We start from the raw sequence: 24,587 nt of genomic DNA on the forward strand, positions 1-24,587 counted from the left end.
CCAATTTTTTTTTCCAACAAAATTATGTCTAAGAAACTCATTGAAACACCTCGAAAGAGTCCCAGTTTGGGTGAAAGAACTTCTAATGATGATGTTCATGTTTCAAATTTTAATATATTAACTCAACCCCCCCCCCCCTCTCCCCCGCCTAAAATTGTTGAAAATCCGGCGACGGATGGTTCATCTAAGTTGAAGGAGCGACAAAGAGAGAAAAAATGAAGAAAAAAAAGGTCACCCCTGCAAATCAAAAGGGGAAGAAGAGGAAGGGGAAAATTGTTGAAATCCCTTCTGATTTCGATTTTGATTTTGTTACTGAAATCAAAAAGAAAAAAAAAACCAAATGTAGAAGTTGGAGCATCTTCAAAACCATCAACAAGAAGAATAACAAAAAGTTATTTTTTTTTACTTTTGGACAATTTTTTTGTGTTTAAGTATTTGATGATATATAATATCATATGTTTTCTTTTAGGCAGATATTGTTTACATATGAATTACTGATTGCCTATTACAATTTCAAGATACTATTTTGAAAATATCAGTGTGTTTTCAAACCGTACATTTATTGGATGAAATATGTATGAAATCTGATTAATATGTGTATGACTACGCTTTAATGTTTTGATTTTGAAAATTTTATGAATTGTGATATAATAATGGTATACAAATGGTATGAATTGTGTTTTAACATTGGTGTGATTGTCTATTAACTGTGTTTATGGTATAAATTATTAAATTGGTATGAAAATGGTATGATTTGTCAAACTACTGATTTTCCTAAAAATCACATTATGCTTACTTTCTATTCTAAACATGTTTTTGGATGAAACGTGTATGAAATCTGATTAATACGTGTATGCCTATGAGTTAAATATTTTATTGTTGGATATTGTATGAATTGTGATATAATATTGATATACAAATGGTATAAATTGTGTGATTTATATGAATTTATCAATTTTTATACATGTTGTTTGGATAGAACGTGTATGAAATTTTTGATTAATATGTGTATGACACTAACTGAAGTTAGTGTGGGAATGAAACACTAACTGCAATTTATTTTACATTTAATTATAGTAGGACACCAGTTGAAAATCAAATTAATATTCATGTAAACTTACATTAAATTAAATACTCAGGATGCCATAATTACCTTTTATAATTATCACTAATATATACACTATCTTATGTATTAAGCTGGAATAAATTTTATTTTTAAAAGTATGCAATCTGTATGATTAATGAATGAATGGTATATTAAACACTAAGTTTATAATGCACTTCAAATCAATTATGTTTCACATCAAAATAAAACATTAATCTAAACGACAAAATAAAATAAAAATTATATATAGTCTAAACAAATAAACAGTCATTAGTTTTGCACATGATAATTTGAACATGCTTCATGTTGTGGCCAACTTGACAACATCTAGTGCAAGTAACTTTGGACCTTTTGAATTTCACATCAGCAACCCTCTTTCATATATAATTCATTTTCATTTGAAAATCAACATAATTCTCTGTTTCAATTAAAAAAAAATAAAAATTAGTCTAACATTATACAAATCAATTAGAAATATGTTAAATAATATTAACTTTTCATTCCAAAGACAATACAAATTTCATCCATAAAAATCATTATAATAACAACAAAATTATACACACTCGTCATTATTTTTTCACACAAATATCATTTAGACAGTACATTACAAAGCAAATTTCATACAAAACATAATATTTCACATTTAATACTCACTTAATACACATTTCATACAACAATCATCATTCATACCAAATCTATACATTTTCATACTCATTTAATACACATTTTATACAAAACGATTATTCATTCAAACTATATACATTTCTCGTCCCAAATAATTAATTACTGTCACCCAACTTTATACAGAAATAACAAAACTAATATAAACTCAACAATTTCACGTTTAATACCAATTTAAAACACTTGTAATACACTTCGTCAAGAATTTCAATTTTTTAAACATATTTCTTAACACACTTTTCATACATAATTCATTCGACTTATACTATCAAATTCATTATCAAATAAAATAAATTTTCATAAATTCGTCAACATTATAATTAAATTATTTTTACAGAATAATTAGCACACTTTCATACAAATTTCATTTAATTTATTCTATCAAATTTATTCATAAAATCACATTAAATTATAATTTCACAAAACAACAACCGTATACAAAATAAATAAATAAACAAAAAAAACACTAAATTTTTTACATTTCACAACAGTAAACATAATATGATATCAACAGTTAACAAATATGACCCCACCTTCAATTAATCGACAGTTTGATCATTTTTGTTTCATTTCGCTATCATTCTAAAACAAACGTTAAACAATAATAAATACTAACCCGAAGGATCCCATCTTTCACAATGTTTGATTAAAATTGATACATAGTTGTCAATCACAACAAAATCAAGAATTTTCAAAGATGAAAAAAACTTCAATTACTCGAATGTGGGATTTTTTTTGTTTCAAATTGAAGAGAGAAACGCTGAATTTTTTTTGTTTCAAATTGAAGAGAGAGAAATGTTGAAAAAAGAAGAAGATAAAATCTGAATTTTTATTTGATTTTAACTGATTTGAGTGAGTTAAGGATACTAAATAATCTTAATTAGTTTAAATCCCTTAATTCGTGCTATTTATTAATTATCTACAATAAATTCAAATTAAATTAACACCACAATTTCAGTTTACTACATGTTTTCATTAAAAAACGTTTTTTTTTTCATTTTTCTTTTATCTCTTTATTTTATTTAAACAACTTTTTTCAATTATTGAAAACAGTTTTTTCTTTAAAAAATTATTTGTTAGAACCTGAAATTTTTAATGTTATAACTTGAAAGTCTAAATCTATTGCTATAGCTTGAAAATATTACTATAATATATGGCATATATAAAATTTACACGTTATTTTATGTGATTGTGCCTGAGTTATAGAGCTGAAATGTCAGTTTGACATGCTAATATAAATATATGATGGTAGGAGAAAATATTAAATAAGAAAATGTCAATTTAATATATATCTCGATATAATTATATGCTGGTAAGAGAAAATAGTAAATAATGATGAAAAGTTATTGAAAATGTCAATTTGACATATATTCCCATATAACTACTTTATTTCGATAGTTTTATGGACTTTATTCTTTAAATTTTGAAAGTTATAAAGAAACATAATGATATCTAATATTTCCACATGTTTAATAAACGGAAATAATTGTACTTTTTTTAATCCATTTTTAATGTATCATTTTAATAATTAAGATAAATTAAGTTTAAAATAAGTGTCGCATCAATAAATAAGAACTTTTAAGTCTACTTTTTTTTTTTACCTTCCCTAGGAGCTCCCACCCCTTTTACTCCCTTGGTGACTCGAACTCCCAACCTTCGGGTTGGAAGTGAGGGGTGCTTAACATCCGAGCAACTCCCTCTCGTCCTTTTAAATCTACTGAAAGTCTCTCAAAAACCATTATTCATTTTGAGGAGATAAAAGGCAATATTGTCAAATAATCGATCCTTTTGTTTTATCTTACTCCCACCATTCATACAGTATTATCAAATTACTTGTTAATTTACGAAATTAAGATAGAACTAATTTTTTTTCTCATTTTACTTTTACAATTTGTTCTTTCTTGAAAATGTAAACAAAGTTATGAAGTTTAAACAATAATTCTTAAAGGGTAAATTAGTAAAACTATCATTATTATTATTTATAGGACGTTTAAAAAATGAATAACTAATATAAAATAAATAAAATATTAAATAATTTTCTTAATGAATATGTCAAATATCAAAACTAGGAAAATGTTATAAAATTACTATAAATTAGAAAACAAGAAGATAATAATAATAATAATAATAATAATAATAATAATAATAATAATAATAATAATAATAATAATAATAATAATAATAATAATAATAATAATAATAATAATAATAATAATAATAATAATAATAATAATAATAATAATAATAATAATAATAATAATAATAATAATAATAATAATAATAATAATAATAATAATAATAATAATAATAATAATAATAATAATAATAATAATAATAATAATAATAATAATAATAATAATAATAATAATAATAATAATAATAATAATAATAATAATAATAATAATAATAATAATAATAATAATAATAATAATAATAATAATAATAATAATAATAATAATAATAATAATAATAATAATAATAATAATAATAATAATAATAATAATAATAATAATAATAATAATAATAATAATAATAATAATAATAATAATAATAATAATAATAATAATAATAATAATAATAATAATAATAATAATAATAATAATAATAATAATAATAATAATAATAATAATAATAATAATAATAATAATAATAATAATAATAATAATAATAATAATAATAATAATAATAATAATAATAATAATAATAATAATAATAATAATAATAATAATAATAATAATAATAATAATAATAATAATAATAATAATAATAATAATAATAATAATAATAATAATAATAATAATAATAATAATAATAATAATAATAATAATAATAATAATAATAATAATAATAATAATAATAATAATAATAATAATAATAATAATAATAATAATAATAATAATAATAATAATAATAATAATAATAATAATAATAATAATAATAATAATAATAATAATAATAATAATAATAATAATAATAATAATAATAATAATAATAATAATAATAATAATAATAATAATAACAACAACAACAATTACTATATGGGAACTCCATCAAGCTAGCGACGGAATGTTTGTGGTGCTTGGTTAGTCGAAGTCTCCGTCTTTTACCATGTATGGTAAATGATCAAATCCCCTCCCGGAAAAAAAAAACCAACGACATTAATAAAGTACATTAAATTAAAGTTCAAAACTTTAGTCTTTTTATGATATTTTTTTCAAGATTTTGAAAGTTGTAAAGATACACAATGATATCAAATACCTACTCATGTTGAATAAAAGGAAATATCTAGTGAGCACTTCTTTCTATTTATTTTAAATATGTCCTTAGTTAAACAAATTAAGTTCAAAATAAGTGTCGCATCAGAAAATAAGAAGTCATAAATTTACTAACATTATTTTTACAACAATTATTCATTTTGAGGAGATAAAAGACAATTTAGTCAAATAATCGATCCAACAACATTAATTACCCATTTATGTTGTTGGGTAAATAATTTGCTAATCATAGTTTAACTAAAGGCTGTTGAACCAATTTTTATTGTGTTTCAATTTGTGCTGCTTATATTATTGGTTGACCCTTACGTGCTTTCTTTTGTTTTCTAATAAATTATGAGGAATTTTGTTACAAATAATCATAACTTTTACTTCTCATAAATATATATACTACAACATATTTGACCTTTGAAAAATGTGAGCTTTTTCTCTCTTTTGTCTCCTTTGGGGGTGTCCTTTTGTAAGAAGCTTCGAAAGGAACGAAGAAATATTTAGTCCATATATATTATGTACTCCACTAAACATACTAATATCGCATGCATTTTGAATTGTGGAAATTTAAGACATCCTTCCTTATCACAACCCACCTACTCCCAAATTCGAAGATCTATCACAATCAAAATTTATTATTTGTAATCGTCGGCAGATATATTTCTTTGATTCAAAGCTTATATTTGTGTTGAATAATTCATTAACTATGTATAAATAGTATATTCAGAATTCAGTAAAACAAAATTAATATGATGAATAATCCATGTACTAAAAATCTTGGCTCCATAATAAATATTCTTAAAAAATCATAACATTTTCTTTAAAGATGAAGACGTTTTTTTTTTTTTAAAAAAAAAGAAGATGAGACGGTTTTTCCTGGAATAATTAATATTAAAAAAGAAAATATTGGTATGGAGAACGATAGAGGTTATTGCAAAATGGAAGGCAAAGATTGGATTATAGAGTGGGCTTTTTTGGGTCCACTTGTATTTTTACAAGAGGAGACGGAGTAGTTATGCATGTGACATTGTGACGTTGGAATTTTGACTTTTAAAATAATAAAAATGTGGCAAGGGAAAAATATGAGGCCATTGGGGGAAAGAGTGAGGAAAGATGCAATAATTAAATTGGTAGGGGGTGGTAAGTAGTACAAACTTGGATCTAATTTCCTCTTCTTTTTTAAACTATTAAAGATTTTTTTCAAATCTGCCTTCGATGTTCGATATCTGTATTTAGAGTCAAATTAATTGAGATTCACATTTTGCAGGACTTATTTCTGAGTGGATTAGACATTTTTAATTAAAAAAATTCTACTTTCAATGATTAAGGATAGAGAAATTCAATTATCTTACTGCAACATAACCTATAATATTAAAGAGTTTGTGAAGAGGAAAATATTGTGTATAATATACGTACTTGGGAGGGAAAAAAATATCCAATGGAAGCTTCTATTGTCTACCTAACACATGTCAACATAATAAAAATAAAATATAAAGGAAGAAAGAGGATGGTAGTTCGGTTTAAAAGTGACCTCTTTTCGTTGTGCGAAGAGACATTGCAATTTATTTAATTGCTTTATTTTGGTATTCTTCCTTTTTTTCTATATGAATATGATATATTGAGGTAATATAGTATATGTTTTCTTGATTAGATTTGTCACACATGTCTTAGATTGCGTTTTGAGGGGATCTTGTCCATATTTTCTTGCTTTTTGAAACATTTCGAGAAATTATTAGCTAGTTGATAATCATTTTACGTTTGAATTTCATATATAAGTTGAAATATGAGCTGTAATTATTTTAATTAATTTTGGTGACTTTCATCTCAAATGATTTTGAAAACATTCCAAAGGTTTATGTAGAAAGTAGAGGCATGATTTAAATTAAACTCCAATACATGAACTTTATTTGAAGGGAAAAAAGTATTTTTAGTCCCTCGATTATGATAATTAATTGATTCCGGTCCTTGTCATAATATGTTTTTAACATTTAATTAATTAAATATGTATCTTTTTTAGAAGATATATCATACTTTAAGTATTTTTTATTAGTGAATTACTCTTAAATATAAAATAAATATTAATAAAAATATAGTGTTGATCAATTTTAAACGTTTAATATGTACTGATATTCAACTTCTTAATCTGATAAATTTTACGTGTTGTTATGTTCATAATTTGATTTAAAAAAAAGTTGAAAACAATGTAGACTTTTATATTAAAAATTAAATATCATGCTAACAAACTCAGATAAGAAAATTTCACCTTAAAAAATCTCAGGTTAATTAAGAAGAAGATGAACCTAGCTATCATTTGCATCTAATTGACAAAAAGTAACAATGACTTATTTTTCTCTGTCTTATTCAAGTTTGTGTAAAATAATTTAACTATAAAAAGCGGCCGCTTGATATTAATTTTTCACTACAAATTTGTGAAAAAGATAGATTATGACATGTAAAACATCTTTAGCTAATTTTGAATGTCATGCTGAAGTTTAATCCTTATCCTAATTTTTCATTTTTATTTCTTGTGTATAAAGTGCCTTGGGGTGTTTTTTTTTTAAACTTGACTCACTTATTTCCAATCTCTTATCCTTCTAACGTTTAAATTTCTCTAAATAGTATATAGTTTGAAAAAAATAATCTTAATTAGTCATTTGCCTAGAAAACTTGCACATTGTATATAAATTTTGTCTCTGCCGTGAATTTTCAGAGCACTCCGATTATTTTTTCTTTTGGTCAATCGCAGAAAATGGAACTTATTTATTTGGTAGTTGGAAAAAGATTTTCCCAAATAATTCAAACAAATAGAATTAGGTTATTAGTTATTTAAGTTTTAAGCTATTATATCAACACTTCTAATTCAATAGAAATATTCAAATACTTTTACTCTTTAAAACCGTATATAGTTGCAAAAGACATCTATGCCATGAATATTCAAAATCTACTGGTCCAACCAATTTAATTTTGTTAAGGTATAAAGTCCACTAAGACAGAAGCGAGTGTAACATTATAGTATAATATGGCATTTGAATTCAATATTTTTGACGTAGAACATAAATTTATGTATAAAAATTTAATACAGATCTAAAATCACAACACGTAGTAATCAAAACACCAAAATTTTTAAGGTTGGAACACAAATATTAAATACAAAAAAATTCTTTTACAGTAAAAAGATAGAGTTTCTTATTAAATTTTTTTCTATTTTCAAAATTTAAACTCGAAACTTGAATTAAATTTGAAGATGGAAAAGATAGGGATCCAATAATAATATCCATAAAGATAGGTAGTGACAAGAAATTTAAATCTTGGCGTGGGGGAATGGTTGGTTAGGTCACGTCTAGTAGTATATATAGCCACAATAATTGTTAGGTTGGTGGAAGCTACAATCGTTACTACGGATATATATTATTGTTTTTTAGTTCTTTCACTCATTTTATATTAGTTTTTCAGACACTTCTCTTCTTTCTTATTTATGGCGATTATTATTATTATTATTATTATTATTATAATAATAATAACAATTATAATATAAAGAATGGAAGAGATAGGTTACCCACCTCTTCTTTTCTTCTCATCCTCTCACTGCTTATCCATTTCTCCTCCTACCATTTACCCCATAATATTCACTCAGATACATGTCCTAATTATGATTCAAAATCCTACATCTGATAATAATTATTTACTGTATAGTGGTAAAGAAAATTCTAACAACAACTACTTATGGAGTCTGAAGAAGGTAAATGTAAGCAAATTTTATCTCTATTTCGTGGCATAGATAGTGTTTCCAATAGACTTTCATCAAGTAAAAAAAGAAAAACCTTATCACGAAAAAATATTCAACTTATATATATTAATCATGTTAAAAAATTATATGCTAACAAATAAATTTTGACATGCTATAATATGTAATATTTTTATTTTTCAGGTTTTCGATCTTGCTAAGTATGAGTAATTGCTTGGAGTTATTATATAGTATGATAGTACAAAAATTCTTTAATATTATGAGTGTATAAAAAATCTATTTTTTAGGTCATTCATTACACTTTTATTGAATGATAGTTCGAAATTATCTTTTAGGTAACCTAACAATGTAAAAATTGATTTATATATGCGATATTACTGTACAAAAGTTAAACTCAAAACTCAAGTGAAACCGAAATAGAAAAGTATAACAACAGACCTACTAATCAACAAATTTCTCCAATATTATTTGGTGGAGATTAAGGAATGCCAAAATAATCGAGTAATTAACATTGTACCAGCAAAATGACATAAATTTCATAAGGTACACTATAACAGTCCTTTCAACTTAATATGATATATATAGTAATACTTTCAAATTTTACAAATAAGAGAAAATTCGAAAGAACTTAAACTAATAGCAATATCTTTCACAATTCTCTCTTCTTCTTTTTTAACCCAAATACACAAGGGAAAAAAAGATTTATAATAAAAATTCACTTAGTTTCCAAAGTTCTATAGTCCAAAACACCATTACTCTTTAATCCTAAGAAATTATAACTTGCAATATTACCCATATTATTTTTACTGCAATTGCAATCTTTACTATTTTGTATACCCAAACTGCATGCAAAACACCTCGAGGGGCTATGTTGGTAATTTTGTAGAGAAGGAGGGCTAATTCTGAGCTCAAGATTTAAATCAGGACACTGTTCTGGAAATGGACTGCTACTAATTTCATCTTCTAATTGACTTAGCCCAGATTCAGCTTTGACATTTATCATCTTATTATGATCTTCTTCAATATCTTTAGTTTTATGATCTCCACCTGCAAATGAAATTGTTGTGATTTTTTGCGTTGTACCGGGCTCGTTAACGGGCCTGTGTGTCGTAGGATCAATGCCCCGACTCAAAAGCTTCCTTCTTATATGTGTATTCCAGTAATTTTTTATCTCGTTATCTGTTCTTCCTGGTAATCTTCCGGCTATAAGTGACCATCTGAAAAGGAAGAAGAAGGTAACTAATGCAAGTTAGTTCACATTTTAAGTAATTCAACTTTAGTAACGAAAGTTGAAAAAATGACAAAAATAGTTTGTTATGTCTCGAGTTAGTCTAAAATAGTCCTTCAAGTATATTTATCTGAGCAATTTTATTTTTCGAACTTCACAAGTGAGATAGAGTTTTTTTTTTTTTTTGGATATGTATATGTATATTTTTCAAATTTCTGAATTATTTTAAATAAAATTTCTGACTTCGCTGCTGAATTGACAAAAAGTGAAATTAAGGAGTGAGTAGTACATACTTGTTACCCAGAAGGCTATGGAGTTTGATAATGAGTTCATCTTCTTCTTCAGTAAAATTACCGCGTTTAAGGTCAGGTCTCAAGTAATTAATCCAGCGGAGACGGCAACTTTTACCGCAGCGGAGAAGTCCGGCAGCTTTGGGAAGGGATCTCCAGCAACCTTCGCCGTGAGTTCTAATATATGAAATAAGTCGTTCATCTTCTTCTTTAGTCCAAGCTCCTTTATTTGTATGTGCTTTTTCACAACACGGTGATCTTCCCATTGAACACTAATAATCTCAAACTACTTCTTCTGTGTAGTATTTAGCTATGGAGAATTAATTAAAGCCGGCTTTTTTCAGGACTTGAGGTGGGATTTTATAAGCTTTTGACTCCATGAAGAAGATGGACCCCACTGACGTAGGGAGGTGGTGGTGGGGTAGGAGTAGGAGAAAGGGAGTTGGGGTTGTGGGGGTGGGGTAGTGACCTTATGCTTCTAGATGCGAGTTGGTAAGACAGGTTAGAGGAGAGTGGCTGGTAGCCATTCTTTCTTCTTTTTTTTAATCATATCAACCTCATATATAATTGTTACTTTCTCCGTTTTAATTTGTTTGTTTTATTTTAATTTGACGAGTAAATTTTATTAATTTTTGTTAGTAATGAAGTTCATAGTTAATTCAGCTTTTGTTTTATGACTATATATATATTATGTGTGAAAAGTTAGAAGTAAAGAGATGCGATAAAAGAAAGAAATATTCTTTTTGAACAAAATAAGAAAATAGTAAGACAATTAAAAAATATTCCAATTAAGTTCAATATCTTATTTATAAGTTTAATTTAGACATAATAGTATACAAATGTTGAATTATATTGTATTGCTGCTATACTAATCCTAAATGAAATCCAACTATAAGAAAATGGAGTAAAAGTGACATTGATTAACTAATTATAATTAAAGGTAAACTTTAGGTAGGTGCAAAATGAGGTATTAAAGATCCAGTAAATTTAGGACAAAATGAGTGTATGATCTGTTCTCTTTTTTATTTATTTTTATTTTATAAGTTCTGTTTGTGACTAAACTCTGAACCACATCTTAAATTAATAATAATAATAATAAAGTAATTTGGCTAACTATTCAAATCTCCCCTAACCATAGGACGACATCTACCAGACACTTTTCTTGCAGACTACTAATTTAAAAATAATAATAATATTATTATTATTATTATCATTGTGCTCTTGTTTGAACTAATTAACAACTTTATTAAATTTAATTTGTGTTGTTCTACTTTAGATTTATACCCTAAAACTTTATCAAATGACAGATAATTTGTCCTAACAACTCGTCAAAGTTAAACCATTTTTGTGAATATAATGATATCATGTATGTATGGATCTAAGTTATATATAACGATTGTTTACATATTAATACGTTTGAATGTTCGATAGCAAGTTAATTACTTTTTATGTCTCAATGTTATATTACACTTCCAATTTTAGTATATCCAAATACACATCGAAAAGATTTAATTTTAAAATGCTTAGTTTATATTCTTAATGAGATAATTTCTAGTTACTTTTTTTATTTTCTTAGATACACATACTTATAAAAATTTATTTTAGACAATAAAATTCATGAGTTTTCATTTCTTTAAAAATTTTGTGTTCAGACAAACAATGTTACACGATTTGAGAAACAGAGGGAATATTAATGGAGTACTATTTTCACTAGGTTATGAATTAATATACTTATCATAAATATTTAACTATAATAATTATTTGTAAGTGATCTTAAGTAGTCATCCATTCTTAGAATTAATTAATTAGAATATAATTCATTTTCCGGATTTCTAATAATGCTTAATAAGAAAATGCAAAAAATAAATAATAATTGCAGAGAAAATTGACTGAGTATTTTTGTCGTTTTAAAAAAAGGATTATGCATAGTTGTATTGGGCGTTCGGTGAAGAAGTTGTTCAGAGTCCTTTACCCTTACATATTCTTGCTAGTACAAGCAATTAATTAACACTAATTAGATAAAGAGTTTAATTTATCTTTATTGTATGTATTGGTGAAACAAAAGATTTTCTCATCGTCAATTAGTGAAAAATTTATGTTATAAAATATATATTTTTCACTTATTTTTATCGAATTGTCCACTGAAAAAATGCATGGAGTAAAAGTTTCTCACTGAAATAGTAACAAACTTCTTAAATTTTTTTTTCGTATGAGAACATCACTATTGATTCAATCAAAATATCTATGAAAATAACCATCAAATACTTTAGTAATTTATTTTAATAGTTTACATCCAACATGCAAGAAAAGGTGGATTGAGTATATTGTTAGGGTTTCTAGAAGAAATGGAGGTTGGAGAATAATGGAAGGAAAAAAGAGAAGCATAGGTAATTAGGAGGAAAAAAATGGAGGTGGGGTGTGATTGTTGTTGTATATGGGCTTTGGTTCACCTTCCACTTCTCTCTTTTTGTTTTCATTATTAGAGAAAGAGAGAGAGACCAAATATATTTTTTAAGAATTGTGGTTCAAGTTAATGTAGGCAAAAAAAGTTGGAGATGGTAAGGTTGATTCACCTTTTTGTTCCTCTTCTAGCTACATATGATTACCTACTTCTTTTAGTTGTCTATACAAGATATTTTATATAAGCCATATCTATATTTAAATAAATAAGTATAATTACTATAATATAAGTAACAAATAGTATAACCTCAATTTGTAATTATCAAATTAAAAAAGAGATTGATTTTATAACGTATAAAGGTAAACGAGGGTAAATATACACAACTTCATTGATTCTTTTACTGAATTGATTCAACCGATTGAACTAAAAATGACTCATTAAATTGTTTGATCAAATGCTAGTATAACCCAATGGATCAAAACATAACTCATACTCCAACTTTCAGAGTCGATATTAAAATTGAAAATGTGAAAGAACTTAAATTTTAAAAATTGAAATATTGATTAATGAGCTCTCTTTTTTTAATCAAAAAGCATAATGAAAAGGATGAGAGGTCGGATCATATAGAAATTAGAATATAACTTATTATTTGATCCATTTTAACCTAACTTATTTTGACCTAAATAAATTTTGAACGATTAAATCATAGCTTATCTATTGATTTCATCAATTTTAATCTGCTCAAGTTAACACAATTAATCATTTGTCGCACGCCTATTACCTATATATCTATCTATACCTCCAATTTGCAAATGTACTTTTATTTTGAATTTTTACCCACCACCAAAAAAACCTTATCTCTCTTTTTTCCCTTTTTTCTCCTTGAAAACAACTAGTATGACAACAACTTGTGCCTATAATTCACGATACTAAACCCCTAGTCCTATCAACTTGGCTTTGATGACTTGAAGGAGAGTTGTCCACTTGTGTAATTTCATGTGTGTGTTTTACCTACCTTTTGTCAACCTTTTTGCATCCCCTTGTGTCACGTCCCAAAAAAATAAAAGACTGCCCACCTCTAAAATTATGATGTTGAACTATGGCACAGTTTTAATTTGGATTTTATTGCCACACGTATTTCTTCATTTTATCATATATCCAAAAATAATAATAGTAATAATAATAATTATTATTATAAGCTTATCCATTATCTTCTCCAACATGTTTGGCTTCCATCTTAATGTTACTACCACCACTAAAGTGCTTAAATATCAAATTCCATCCTTATCTTTAGTCCAACATATATAAAGGTGGAGCCAGATACTCAGAATTTAAAATTTTATGTATTTTTATTCATGTAAATATTTTAATAATAATAGAATTCATAGTTAAGTATTTATAAAGATTCATTATTAAACTTTTAAATATATATATATAGGATCCGTAGAAAAATTATTGCGTCCGTGGGAACTTGTAACTAGCACAATGAATCTGGCCTAGGTGTAAGAGACTTGAGAGGAGTTCAATTAAATCTCTTTCATGTGAAAAATATTTTATACGTGCAAATTGGCAAAAAATAAAGGAAAAATTACAGAAATCTCACATTTTAGTTTACTTATTACCATTATTTCCTATAGGTTTTATAAATCTTCAAAATCCCTTATTTTCGCGCATCAGATTAGTGTATCATGTATAAAATGTACATCAGATTAGTGTATCATGTATAAAATGTAATGTATCTTACTTAACGATTAATGTATCTCGTGCATCAGATTAATGTATCAGCGCTTATATTATTGTATCTCGCGCATCAGATTAATGTATCAACGCTTATATTATTGTATCCGTTTGATTCTGTAATTATAAATTTTTAAGGGATAGATTGTAATTTTGCATTAAAAGTATGTGATTTCTGTAATTTGATTAAAACTTTGTTATAGTATACACTATATTGGGAAAATTGTATATAATAGCAAACTATTAATTTAAATTAAATGTTATAACCACAGTTTGATTTAATTGTAACCCGTAGCAAACTGTTGTCAATCGCCTCTCTCCCTGAAATTCTCGGTCGCCACTCTCCCTCTCTCCCTCGTTAGTCTCTCCCTCACCTCTCTCACTTTATACAAACACAAATGTATAAATTGTGTTTCTGTTTGTATAAAGCAAGAGTAAATTATATATACACATGCAAATACATATATCTTCGTCCTATACACTTATAATTATACAATACAAATCTTCCCCTGCCCAGTTCTCTTTTTCTTTCTCGCTTTATACAAACACAGATTATACAAAATACAATTTATAATTTGTGTTTGTATAAAGCGAGAGAGATATTTGATATACAAACGTTTTATTTCGATTCAACTGTATATAAATTCAAATTTTATGCAGATATACAAACACATAAAATTGAATTGAGAGGCTACCATCGATTTATACAAACGAGAGGCTACCAACGATTTATACAAATGAGAGGCTGCCAACAATTTTATACAAATCTGATGTTCCCAACGATTTATACAATCTGATGCTCCATAGCAAACATAAAGTTTGTAATGGAATGCAATTATGCAAATTATAGCTATAGCATACAAATATGATTTTTATGTTTGCTAAATGTGAAAGTTTTATAGATTGAGGCAGAAGTTCAATGAAAAATAAGATGAGTTATAGAATTTTACACTTTCAATGATATGAGTTAAGTTCATAATGAAAAGAAAATAGTTAGTATGGTATAACGCGTTAAAGAGAAGTATTGAAAATACTCTTAAATTCAGAGCGAATTATTAGTTTCATCCTTAAACTATTGACAGTCTTAAAAATACTCTCTTGTTTTTTGTCTAATTGAACTTAAATATACCACCAATCTTGCAACATGAGTGAAATACACCTCTAAATTCTCACCAGATTTAGAGGTGTTTTCAACACTTCTCTCGACTTTTTATTAAGAGTCTCATGCTCCTACAAGAGTTAGAGACCACTTGCTATGTCATGTGGTAGATTGGGGGTGTATCTAAGTTTAGTTAATCAAGTATAAGGATATTTTTAAGACTGACAATAATTTGGGGATGAAACTAATAATTTGCACCAAATTATTAGGTGTTTTCAGTACTTCTAGATCTACGCCAAAATACAATAACAGTAACAACATATCTAACATAATTATACAAGTAGAATTTGAAAATGATGATGTATACGCAATCTTATGAAAGTACGGAGTATTTCTAAGAGACATAGATATATTAATTGTATACAAAAGAAATTATATTGTTAAGCGTATACAAATTAAAGTGATAATGAAAGGGATATGGTTGGTAATGGGCATAAGTGATATTATGGGAACAATAAGGTGAGAGGGTCGTGGATATCATGTGCTTAGGTATAGAGAACAAGACTCGTGGGGCCTGTCTTAAAACACCATTGTTTACCAACCTCTTTAGTCTCTATTTCTCTTCCCATGTGATTTCCTTGCCTTTGTCATTTTTGGTCTTTCTCCTCTGTCCCACATTTGGTGGATAAAGATTCACTAATTGCTTTCTCTTTATTTATTATATTCTTGTAAATACTGTTTGTTTATAAATCATCTATTTGGGAAATCTAACAGTTCGTTGTTTTCCTCAGTAATATTAAAAGGGTTTGAATAGGGTAAAATCATACAAAAGAATTTACGTAATCGGTTCCAAATAGATTAAAGCTAAAGAACTATACTAATAGTGACGGATAGTTTGTGGTATTAGTAACCAATGAACTTGTTTTAATCATTGCCCCCCAATGGAGATCGCGGTAGTAGATAGTTTAAAGAAAAAGAGAGAAAAATCAGTCATAGTTTGATGACTTATCTTAAATAAGAGAGTTTAGACTTTATCAGTCGCAAGAGAGCAAAGTGTACCACCCTGTCAATTGTCATAGTCACCAGATTGATTATATATATTGTTGTTATAGTTAACAAGGTTGAAAGAAAAAACAAATACAAAGCACACAAACTTCAAACCTTTCTAACAAGCTTTTAGGCAGTGAAATGATCAATATAAACCAGATCGACTATCCCAACAGGAAAATCAAAGTTTTGGTGTTTTTCTCTGCTTTCGTGTTGAATACAAACACATAGTAGTTAAGAGTCTCTTTCCTAGCAAATGCACGGGGGAGGTGTAGGTGCATAATAAAGGACAGATTCATGCACCGTAACCAGAAAAGTTGGGACAATAGGAACTCTAAGAACTGAAAAATGCTAACAAATAGTCTGCTTATTTGTGGGAAAAACTGGTACAGTACCATAACAATAGATGACAATGTTAGGCAAAATAGAAGGTATGCCGCTAAATAATTCGCAAATGGAACGTGGCTGACAAATAAAGGGTGTTAGTAGTCAATCATGCTCTATCTGATCTGACCAACCTTTCTATGTCAAATTCCTAACTCAAAAATCATCAGATACGATAGCCAACGCAGAGAGAAATCAAAACCCTTCCAAAAGTATGGGTATCAAATATAAACACGGGTACAACCAATTCCTTACTATAATTTTGTATTAATCCATTTAGTCGACATTACATGTTTTTATTTGAGGGAAGAGTGCTAAAACCATAACAGGTACGCTTTATCAATAACGGGACGAGATTGTGAAAATGTAGCTAAGAATGCAAGCAGTCGTGCTGCAATTTACTTCATCCTTTTCCGCACTTCATACCAATAACTCAGTGCCACCACTGCAGCAGCCACAACAACACCTACAGCACTCTGTGCTAAAATAGTGCCATCCCGCACCGTAGCCTTGGAACCAGAACTTGGGGTAAACCCTAGCTCAGATAGTTTCTTGTGTGATATGGCGTAATCCCTAAAGAAGGCATCTTCATCCTGCAATATTTAATAAATATGACATTAATTGCTAAAGTTTTCATACCAACAAGCAAATATATATGGCTCGTACTGAGCAAACAGCATTGGTAATATCAAGCAAACAGCATGTGAAAAAAGGATTTCAAGGAAATGTATGTATGATCACATTGATTCAGAGACTTGCCTGACAAATACAACAAATGGCCCAATTAGCCATTACGCAATATATTTGCAAAATGTCCAGCCAATAATTCTGACACACAAAAAATACCTTGAAATGTATGGAACAGATGTTATCTAGGTCATACTTTTTTTTGAGAATTATGTTATCTAGGTCATACTTAATGTCGAAGGTCCCTTTGAGGTTGAAAAAGTAGGACACAAAATCCAGTCTCAATTAAGCTGTCAATCCTATTCTATCCGTACTATTTCCCACACAATACAGCCTGTCAAGACAAACTTGAAAATTAATAGATAACCTAAGAACAAGATCCTCCAACTTCCCATGTCTTGCAAAAGTTCCAATTCCAACTGTCATTGATAGGCTTGCAGATCTTTTGTATTCCACATATGTCCTTTGGTTCCTACTGCAACATCCTTCGATTTACCATGCCTCGCAAAACATCCATTTCCAACTGTCATTAACAAGGCCGTCCACCTTTTGTATCCCACATACGTCCTTTAGTTCTATTGCTTCTTTCCAACACACATACCATAGAATTTCAATGAACTTTCTCTCTGTTCTAAACTACCCAAAACATATAAACAATGTTGGATCCCTATACCATGCTACTTTGTTCTCATCATCATAGGAGAGAATTTCAAATGCACTTCGCTTCCTTAGCCATAAAAGGTGATACGTAAAAATAAAGAATACTTTGATTCTTAACATACATTTCTGAAATTTGTGCCAATTCTTTCATTTCTTTCCAATCTATGCCAAAGCTAATGGGCTTGGAGTTGCTAGAATCTTCCTCCCAAGTTAAAACCACTACTGTGAAGTCCTAATCATTCTCATAAAAATACAGAAGAGTAGTCATCATTATTGGAACAGCACCCAAAGCAAGAATGCAGGAAATTAAAATCAGCACACAGTTTCTATAACAACAACTACAACAACATACCCAGTGAAATCCCACTAGGTGGGGTTCTACGCAGACCTTAACACAACCTCGTGGAGGTGGAGAGGCTGTTTCCAAAGGAAGTTTCTAACTAACACTTGAAGGTTATAATTGTGGAACAAAGACTAATGACTCATATATGTTTAATTGAATTTTCTCTCACGTACTCCCCTCTAGAAATTGCAACTAGACTCACAAAATTAAAAACTAGAAAAACATCCTGTTTTATCTTGCGTTAATCTAATTATGAACTGTTAGCAAACTCAAAGTTGGCATAACTTGAAATAACCAAAATTTTGTTCATCCTTTAACTAACTTCTACCTTAGCATACAGCTCAACATAATGTCTGAACTCAGGATCATCCAATAAAGCAATGTCTGTGGGAAGTTTCAGTAATCCCTCGCTTTCCCCCTTAAGCAGCTCCCTGGATTCAAAAAATCAATAATAATTAGTGACCAACCTAGAAGATATACTTTATTATTTCCCTTCCTCAAAAAGAAAAAGGCTTTGGAGTCCATTTCAAAGAAAAAGGCCATAAGTATCCAACAACTAGCTTATATTCCCATATTTCTTACACAAAATATGAATTGTCAAATTTCAGTGGCTCCTTTGTCCATGGACCATCAAAGCCTGATCTCTCTGGATGTGCCCTTCCCTGCAGACATATCAAATGAACTAATTGTCATGTGCTCTGAATGTGTGTTTGGATTTCATCACTACAACATATTACTTGTGGTTCTTAGTACAAGAGGAGAAGAACATAAAAATTGAAAACTAATCTACAATTATGGGAAGAGAAGGGCAACTTACCAGTGTATGACCCCCTGATAGAGCCACTATATCTTTGTCAGACAAACCCATCCTATAAAATATGTCTTTAAGATGTGGCACACCTACCATCAATCACAAAAGAATCAGAGAAGCTCAACCTTCTACAAGTTATTTTATCAAACAATTTACAGATCTAAAAAACTGAATCTTGTTGACAAAACACTGCAAACAGAAGAATTGACTCTTACAAACTATGAGAAAAAAGGTGAACCTCTAAGCTCGAATAATGATTTATTTCGATATGAACACTTGCTTTTCAACATAAAAAATTTCAAGAGAAACATCATTGAAAGCTGAAATAACTACAGTCATCATAAGGTGATGACGGCTAAGCCAAAGCAGACTAATCATAGGAATCATGAATTGTTTTGCCAGCTCATACTCAACATCTCCACTTCCAATCTTATCAACCTAGCAGTACGATATTGTGACATCTTCATAACTTCAACCCAACAATTAACCAAACAGCAATGCATTAAGACCTTCAATATTGGACTTGTTAGAGAGATATTTTTCAGGAGTCATTAAAATGTTTATTTTATGTACACAAGTGTCAAATGAAGGGAGTATGTGTATAGACTGACAAGCACTAGGTAAAACAGGACTTGTCAGACAGGAATGCCACCTTCAACTTTTTTTTTTCTGATAAGATCAACAGAAATAAAAGTTCCTTATTTCAGGTTTAGCTAAATTCCAATTCGACACTGGGACTAATCAAACACACCACCCACAACATCCATAACGAACTAAGCCATGTCATCCTTTCTGATATTCTTTTTTGTAGACTTGTCTTACCCTTTTAGAACACTACCGTTCAACTAGAAACCCCAACAAGACACTAATTCTCTATTTTTCCACTCCTCAACACCTTACCCCTTAGGATGCACTCCATGCCTTGTCTAGTTCATCTTCCACTTAAGTTGGGTTGTGGATTTTAATATGTCGTCTCATCTGAAGGTTTTGGGATAGCCAGCATGATTTACTAATACAAATATCCTAGAAAACACTAGCAGTTATATGCATGCTAATTAGTAGGTGTCATATTCCCACCGAGGAAAAAAGATTTTGCAGGCCACATGATAACATATACAGAGAAGAAAATCAGTTTGTGAAACCTTGTTTAGCATCTGGTAACCGCCCTTCCTTTGGAGAAACACTGGAATCCTGAGGAAAAATACAGAGGTATAAAAGCATTAGCACTTCACTATTAAGTGGTTGGTAAAGAAGTAACAAAAGGTAAAAGCTTTGTTACCTTCCTACCAGGGACAAATTCAATAGTCGGACCACCAGTCACCTCGACTGCAACAACACCTGCAAGCTAAACACGGAACAGATTTTTGATAAGAATTCAGCTCCCCTCAACTAATCTGTGCATTAACAGATCTTAATAAAAACATAGCACCAACAATTGAAATGTAACAGAATATAATAAATTTCAGTTAGTAAGTAAAAGATCTAGGATCCCCTTTCAAGATAATATCATCGTTACAACATGTCTAACCCAAAAAAAATAATCAGCGCTTGCACAAATGAAAGGTACATTTTCATCATTCCATATGAATTTATCTTTGACTTTCATGTGCCATGTCATCAAGACACCACCTGTTGCGTGTCAGACTGTCATTTATATGTTACAACTTATAAACACTCGGTAAATTGTCACGGCCAACAGCACGGGAAGCAACACTGTTAAATAGAATGCTTCACATTCAATTTTGTTCATTCTTTCTCCACATATTGGATAGGTTGAGGGTAGGCAAGATCTGTAGTCCTTTTAGCATGGAGGGATTATGGCCTAACTAAGCAAGGATTCCATTTATTCTAATTAAGTTGCTTCTGTAAAACGAAGAGAATTGTCTAGAAAGAAACTTTTCCAACAAATTTCATTCGAAATCTAAACTTACAAGAAGTACAATTTCCTCTCTATAATGCTGATCTACTAAACCGGAGTATCACCTCAATCTTCATCAGATGAGCCACTCATTCACTTAAAGAGATGATCAAGTTGATGATCATCCTTTCTAAGCAATATGAAAACAAAGAAAAATATTTCTAGAAATAGAACAATGAGTCACCTGGTATAGATCTGCATACGTAATCTTTGGATGTTTAGACTTCACTGCTTCTGCAAGGAGAAACGTAACATGTTAAAAAAGGTAACGATAATGCCATTCACAATTTTAAAGAGAAGTTTACATCAAATAGTGTTTTCTGGTGGACACTTGCACAATTTAACATTCAAGTTTGCGACATTGCACGACACTCTGTTTAAGTAAGGGAATGGGAATACATTTTTCATCCTTTAATGTAGTTAAAATCAAACAATTGACTGCTTTTCACTAGGGATAGTTTTGATGAGACTACCTGAAGCACATCACTATATCCTTGAGGCAATAACAACCCCTAGATTCCATCAGTGCTTGTAGGGGTGGGGTGACCGTCCAACTCTCCTTTAAACTATAGCTAATCGAGTGAAATATTAATACATATTCAACGTCACTCCCCTCATAGCGTTTCCACCAAGTACAGAGTCTAATAGTTTGAATTTTATGGCTATAATAGAAAGTAAATATCAACAGTCTTATTTGCAACACTGAGTTCTGATAACTTTTCACCTTGCTAAACTTCTTTTGAATTAAGAAATCTATAATTAAGCTAGTCTTAAGTGTAAATTCCACAAATCAATAAGTAATTATACTGGTACAGTCTATACGCAACGGATTTCAAAACGCCATACAGATGAAATTGCAAACATATACAGCTAATACATTAGTCAACCCGATAAGCTTAAATCAACAACACATGAGTGATAATAATACTATGAAAACACAGCGAATGAAGCTGAACAATCAAAATCCAGTAGATTTGAAGGGGGGAAAAATGTTACCGCAAAAATCAAGAGCGATTTTCAAGCCATTATTAGCACCATGAGTGAACTCTTCCTCATTTCTGATAGAACCATTTGGTCCACCAGTTTTTGATTTAGCATCATACGTTCCTGCATCGTGCCATCTAGCGCAGAAACATAAATGAATAAATCTATATATAAAAACATACAGTAGACGATACATATAGTATATGTGTGGAGAGTAAAATAAAGAGAGATTACGCTAAGCGAAGCATGATCGGAGCACAGTTTTTGTTGGAGATGAGAGCGCGGAGGTCTCGACGAGTTTTCTCGATTTCTTTGATGTACTCGGTGTCGACAATTGGCTTCGCCATTGGAGAACCGATCGACAATGGGACGTAAATGAGGATAAGATTTTTAGCAAAACTAGAAATGGAGACACTACCGAGTTTGTATTTGAGGCTTCAATAGGTTGTTGGAACTTGGAGCTAAAAGAGACGGGTCAGCCCATTTGGAATAGGAAAAACTGTATATAATAGCAAACTATTAATGCAAATTAAATGCTATAAATATACTTTGATTTAATTGTACCATATAGCAAACTATTGTTATTTTCACCACTCTCCCAGGTGGAATCTCGCTCGTCACTCTCATTTGATGGCGACCTGTGGCCCACGCCTCCTATTTGTTCAGGGCGAGCGGTGTGAACTCTGATTCGATTCGGGTATTCAATCCCGCCGCTGAGATGTTCAATCCAGTCCCAAGCGTCCCTGGATTGAATCTTCCGATTTTTTATACGCATTTTCACGGAGAATTCAATTTCACCGGGTCCATGTCGGAGACAGCGGGGCAGTCGCAACTCCGATCCCTATGCCAGTTAGCCTTTGACAGGCTTTCCCATGCAAAAGAGTTCGCCCAAGCTTCTGACCACGATTCTAAAAGAAAAGATTGGTCGTACAGTCGTTAGCACTTCACAGCGGGAGATTGTATGGGTGCTATCTTGTTAGGAGGTCGTAAACAAAGGGCTTAGAGCCTTATGCTCGTCCAAGAGAAAGAAAGATTCCATCCCGTCTTTAAAGCAATGGTCTGCGACTCCGCGGCGAAGGGGGTGCAGGGAATCATCTTTTGAAACATGTAGCCTGAAAGAGGGGTAACCCGGTACCCTATGCTTCTAGCATATTCGCTATTTGAGATAGTGGAAAGGGGGTGTAGCGATAGAAAGTTTTGAATCAATAATTCCTCCAAAGTCATTGCTAGTACGTTTAATACAGTTACTGCTTTACCTTAGGCCTCAATTAGCAATCGTAAGGCCGACATGTCTTCATCCCGAAATAAGTAGATGCGGAATCTCTTTGAGAGGTAACTTGAATTAGCAGTCGAGCTTCTACGACGATAGGCATAAAGGCATGATTAGTTCCACAAATCTCACTGCACTGACCATAGGCAAGTAGTGGATCTTTATTATCGAATGATATGGGAGACAGTCAAAGCATCAGGCTCAGCATCAACAGAAGAAAAGGACTGACCGACCGCCGTTCAAGAGAGATCCCATCTCGGTAGGTGTATTATTATACATTTTCCCAAAAGAACATTCATTCATTTCTTTCTTCCCCGTCGACCACGACGACTGAAACGACGCGAAAAATCCAGACCCGTAAAAGAGAAGGGCCGGTGGGAGGCATTTTGATCTACGTGACCAAATTTTCCTGTTAAAAAGAAGATCTCTCTTCTTCTTCATTCTCAAGAGGAATGCATCAACAAAACTGCCCTTCCATATAGATCGTCGTAGCATGAACTTGGCAGTCTCGCTCGCCCTCTCTCGCTTTTATACAAACACAAATGTATAAAATGTGTTTGTGTTTGTATAAAGCGAGAGGAAATTGTATATATACATATATTTTCGTTCCTCTCTCTCCTCTCTCCCAGATCTTGCTCGCCACTCTCCCAATTCTCGCTCGCCACCCTCGCCTCTCTCGCTTATACAAACAGAAACGAAATGTATATATTGCGCTTCTGTTTGTATAAAGCGAGAGAAAATTGTATATACACATGCAAATACATATATCTTCGTCCTATACACTTATAATTATACAATACAAATATTTTCCTGCCCAATTTTCTTTTGTCTCTCTCTCTTTCTCGTTTTATACATACATGATTCTACAATTGATCTTTGTATACAGCTGTTTTTTTTTTGTATATGTATAACGAATTATACAACTGCCTTCTTT

General features: G+C 29.9%; 2 protein-coding genes across 2 annotated transcripts; both read right to left on the bottom strand.

Annotated features, from left to right (window-relative positions):
* Positions 1-9,308: 9,308 nt before the first annotated feature.
* LOC102597030 (myb-related protein 308-like) lies at positions 9,309-10,744 on the bottom strand. The gene is made up of 2 exons (XM_006359629.2): positions 10,316-10,744; positions 9,309-10,011 (listed from the first exon to the last, which is right to left on the bottom strand). The coding sequence occupies exons 1-2, from the start codon at positions 10,576-10,578 to the stop codon at positions 9,510-9,512; spliced, it is 765 nt and encodes a 254-aa protein (XP_006359691.1). The 5' UTR covers positions 10,579-10,744; the 3' UTR covers positions 9,309-9,509.
* Positions 10,745-17,171: 6,427 nt separating this feature from the next.
* LOC102597356 (L-ascorbate peroxidase 3, peroxisomal) lies at positions 17,172-22,848 on the bottom strand. The gene is made up of 9 exons (XM_006359630.2): positions 22,618-22,848; positions 22,396-22,520; positions 21,584-21,633; positions 20,761-20,826; positions 20,624-20,672; positions 19,488-19,570; positions 19,253-19,332; positions 18,999-19,101; positions 17,172-17,573 (listed from the first exon to the last, which is right to left on the bottom strand). The coding sequence occupies exons 1-9, from the start codon at positions 22,728-22,730 to the stop codon at positions 17,379-17,381; spliced, it is 864 nt and encodes a 287-aa protein (XP_006359692.1). The 5' UTR covers positions 22,731-22,848; the 3' UTR covers positions 17,172-17,378.
* Positions 22,849-24,587: the final 1,739 nt, after the last annotated feature.

The sequence above is a fragment of the Solanum tuberosum genome, unplaced genomic scaffold (assembly GCF_000226075.1).
Source record: "Solanum tuberosum cultivar DM 1-3 516 R44 unplaced genomic scaffold, SolTub_3.0 scf00290, whole genome shotgun sequence".
NCBI lineage: Eukaryota > Viridiplantae > Streptophyta > Magnoliopsida > Solanales > Solanaceae > Solanum > Solanum tuberosum.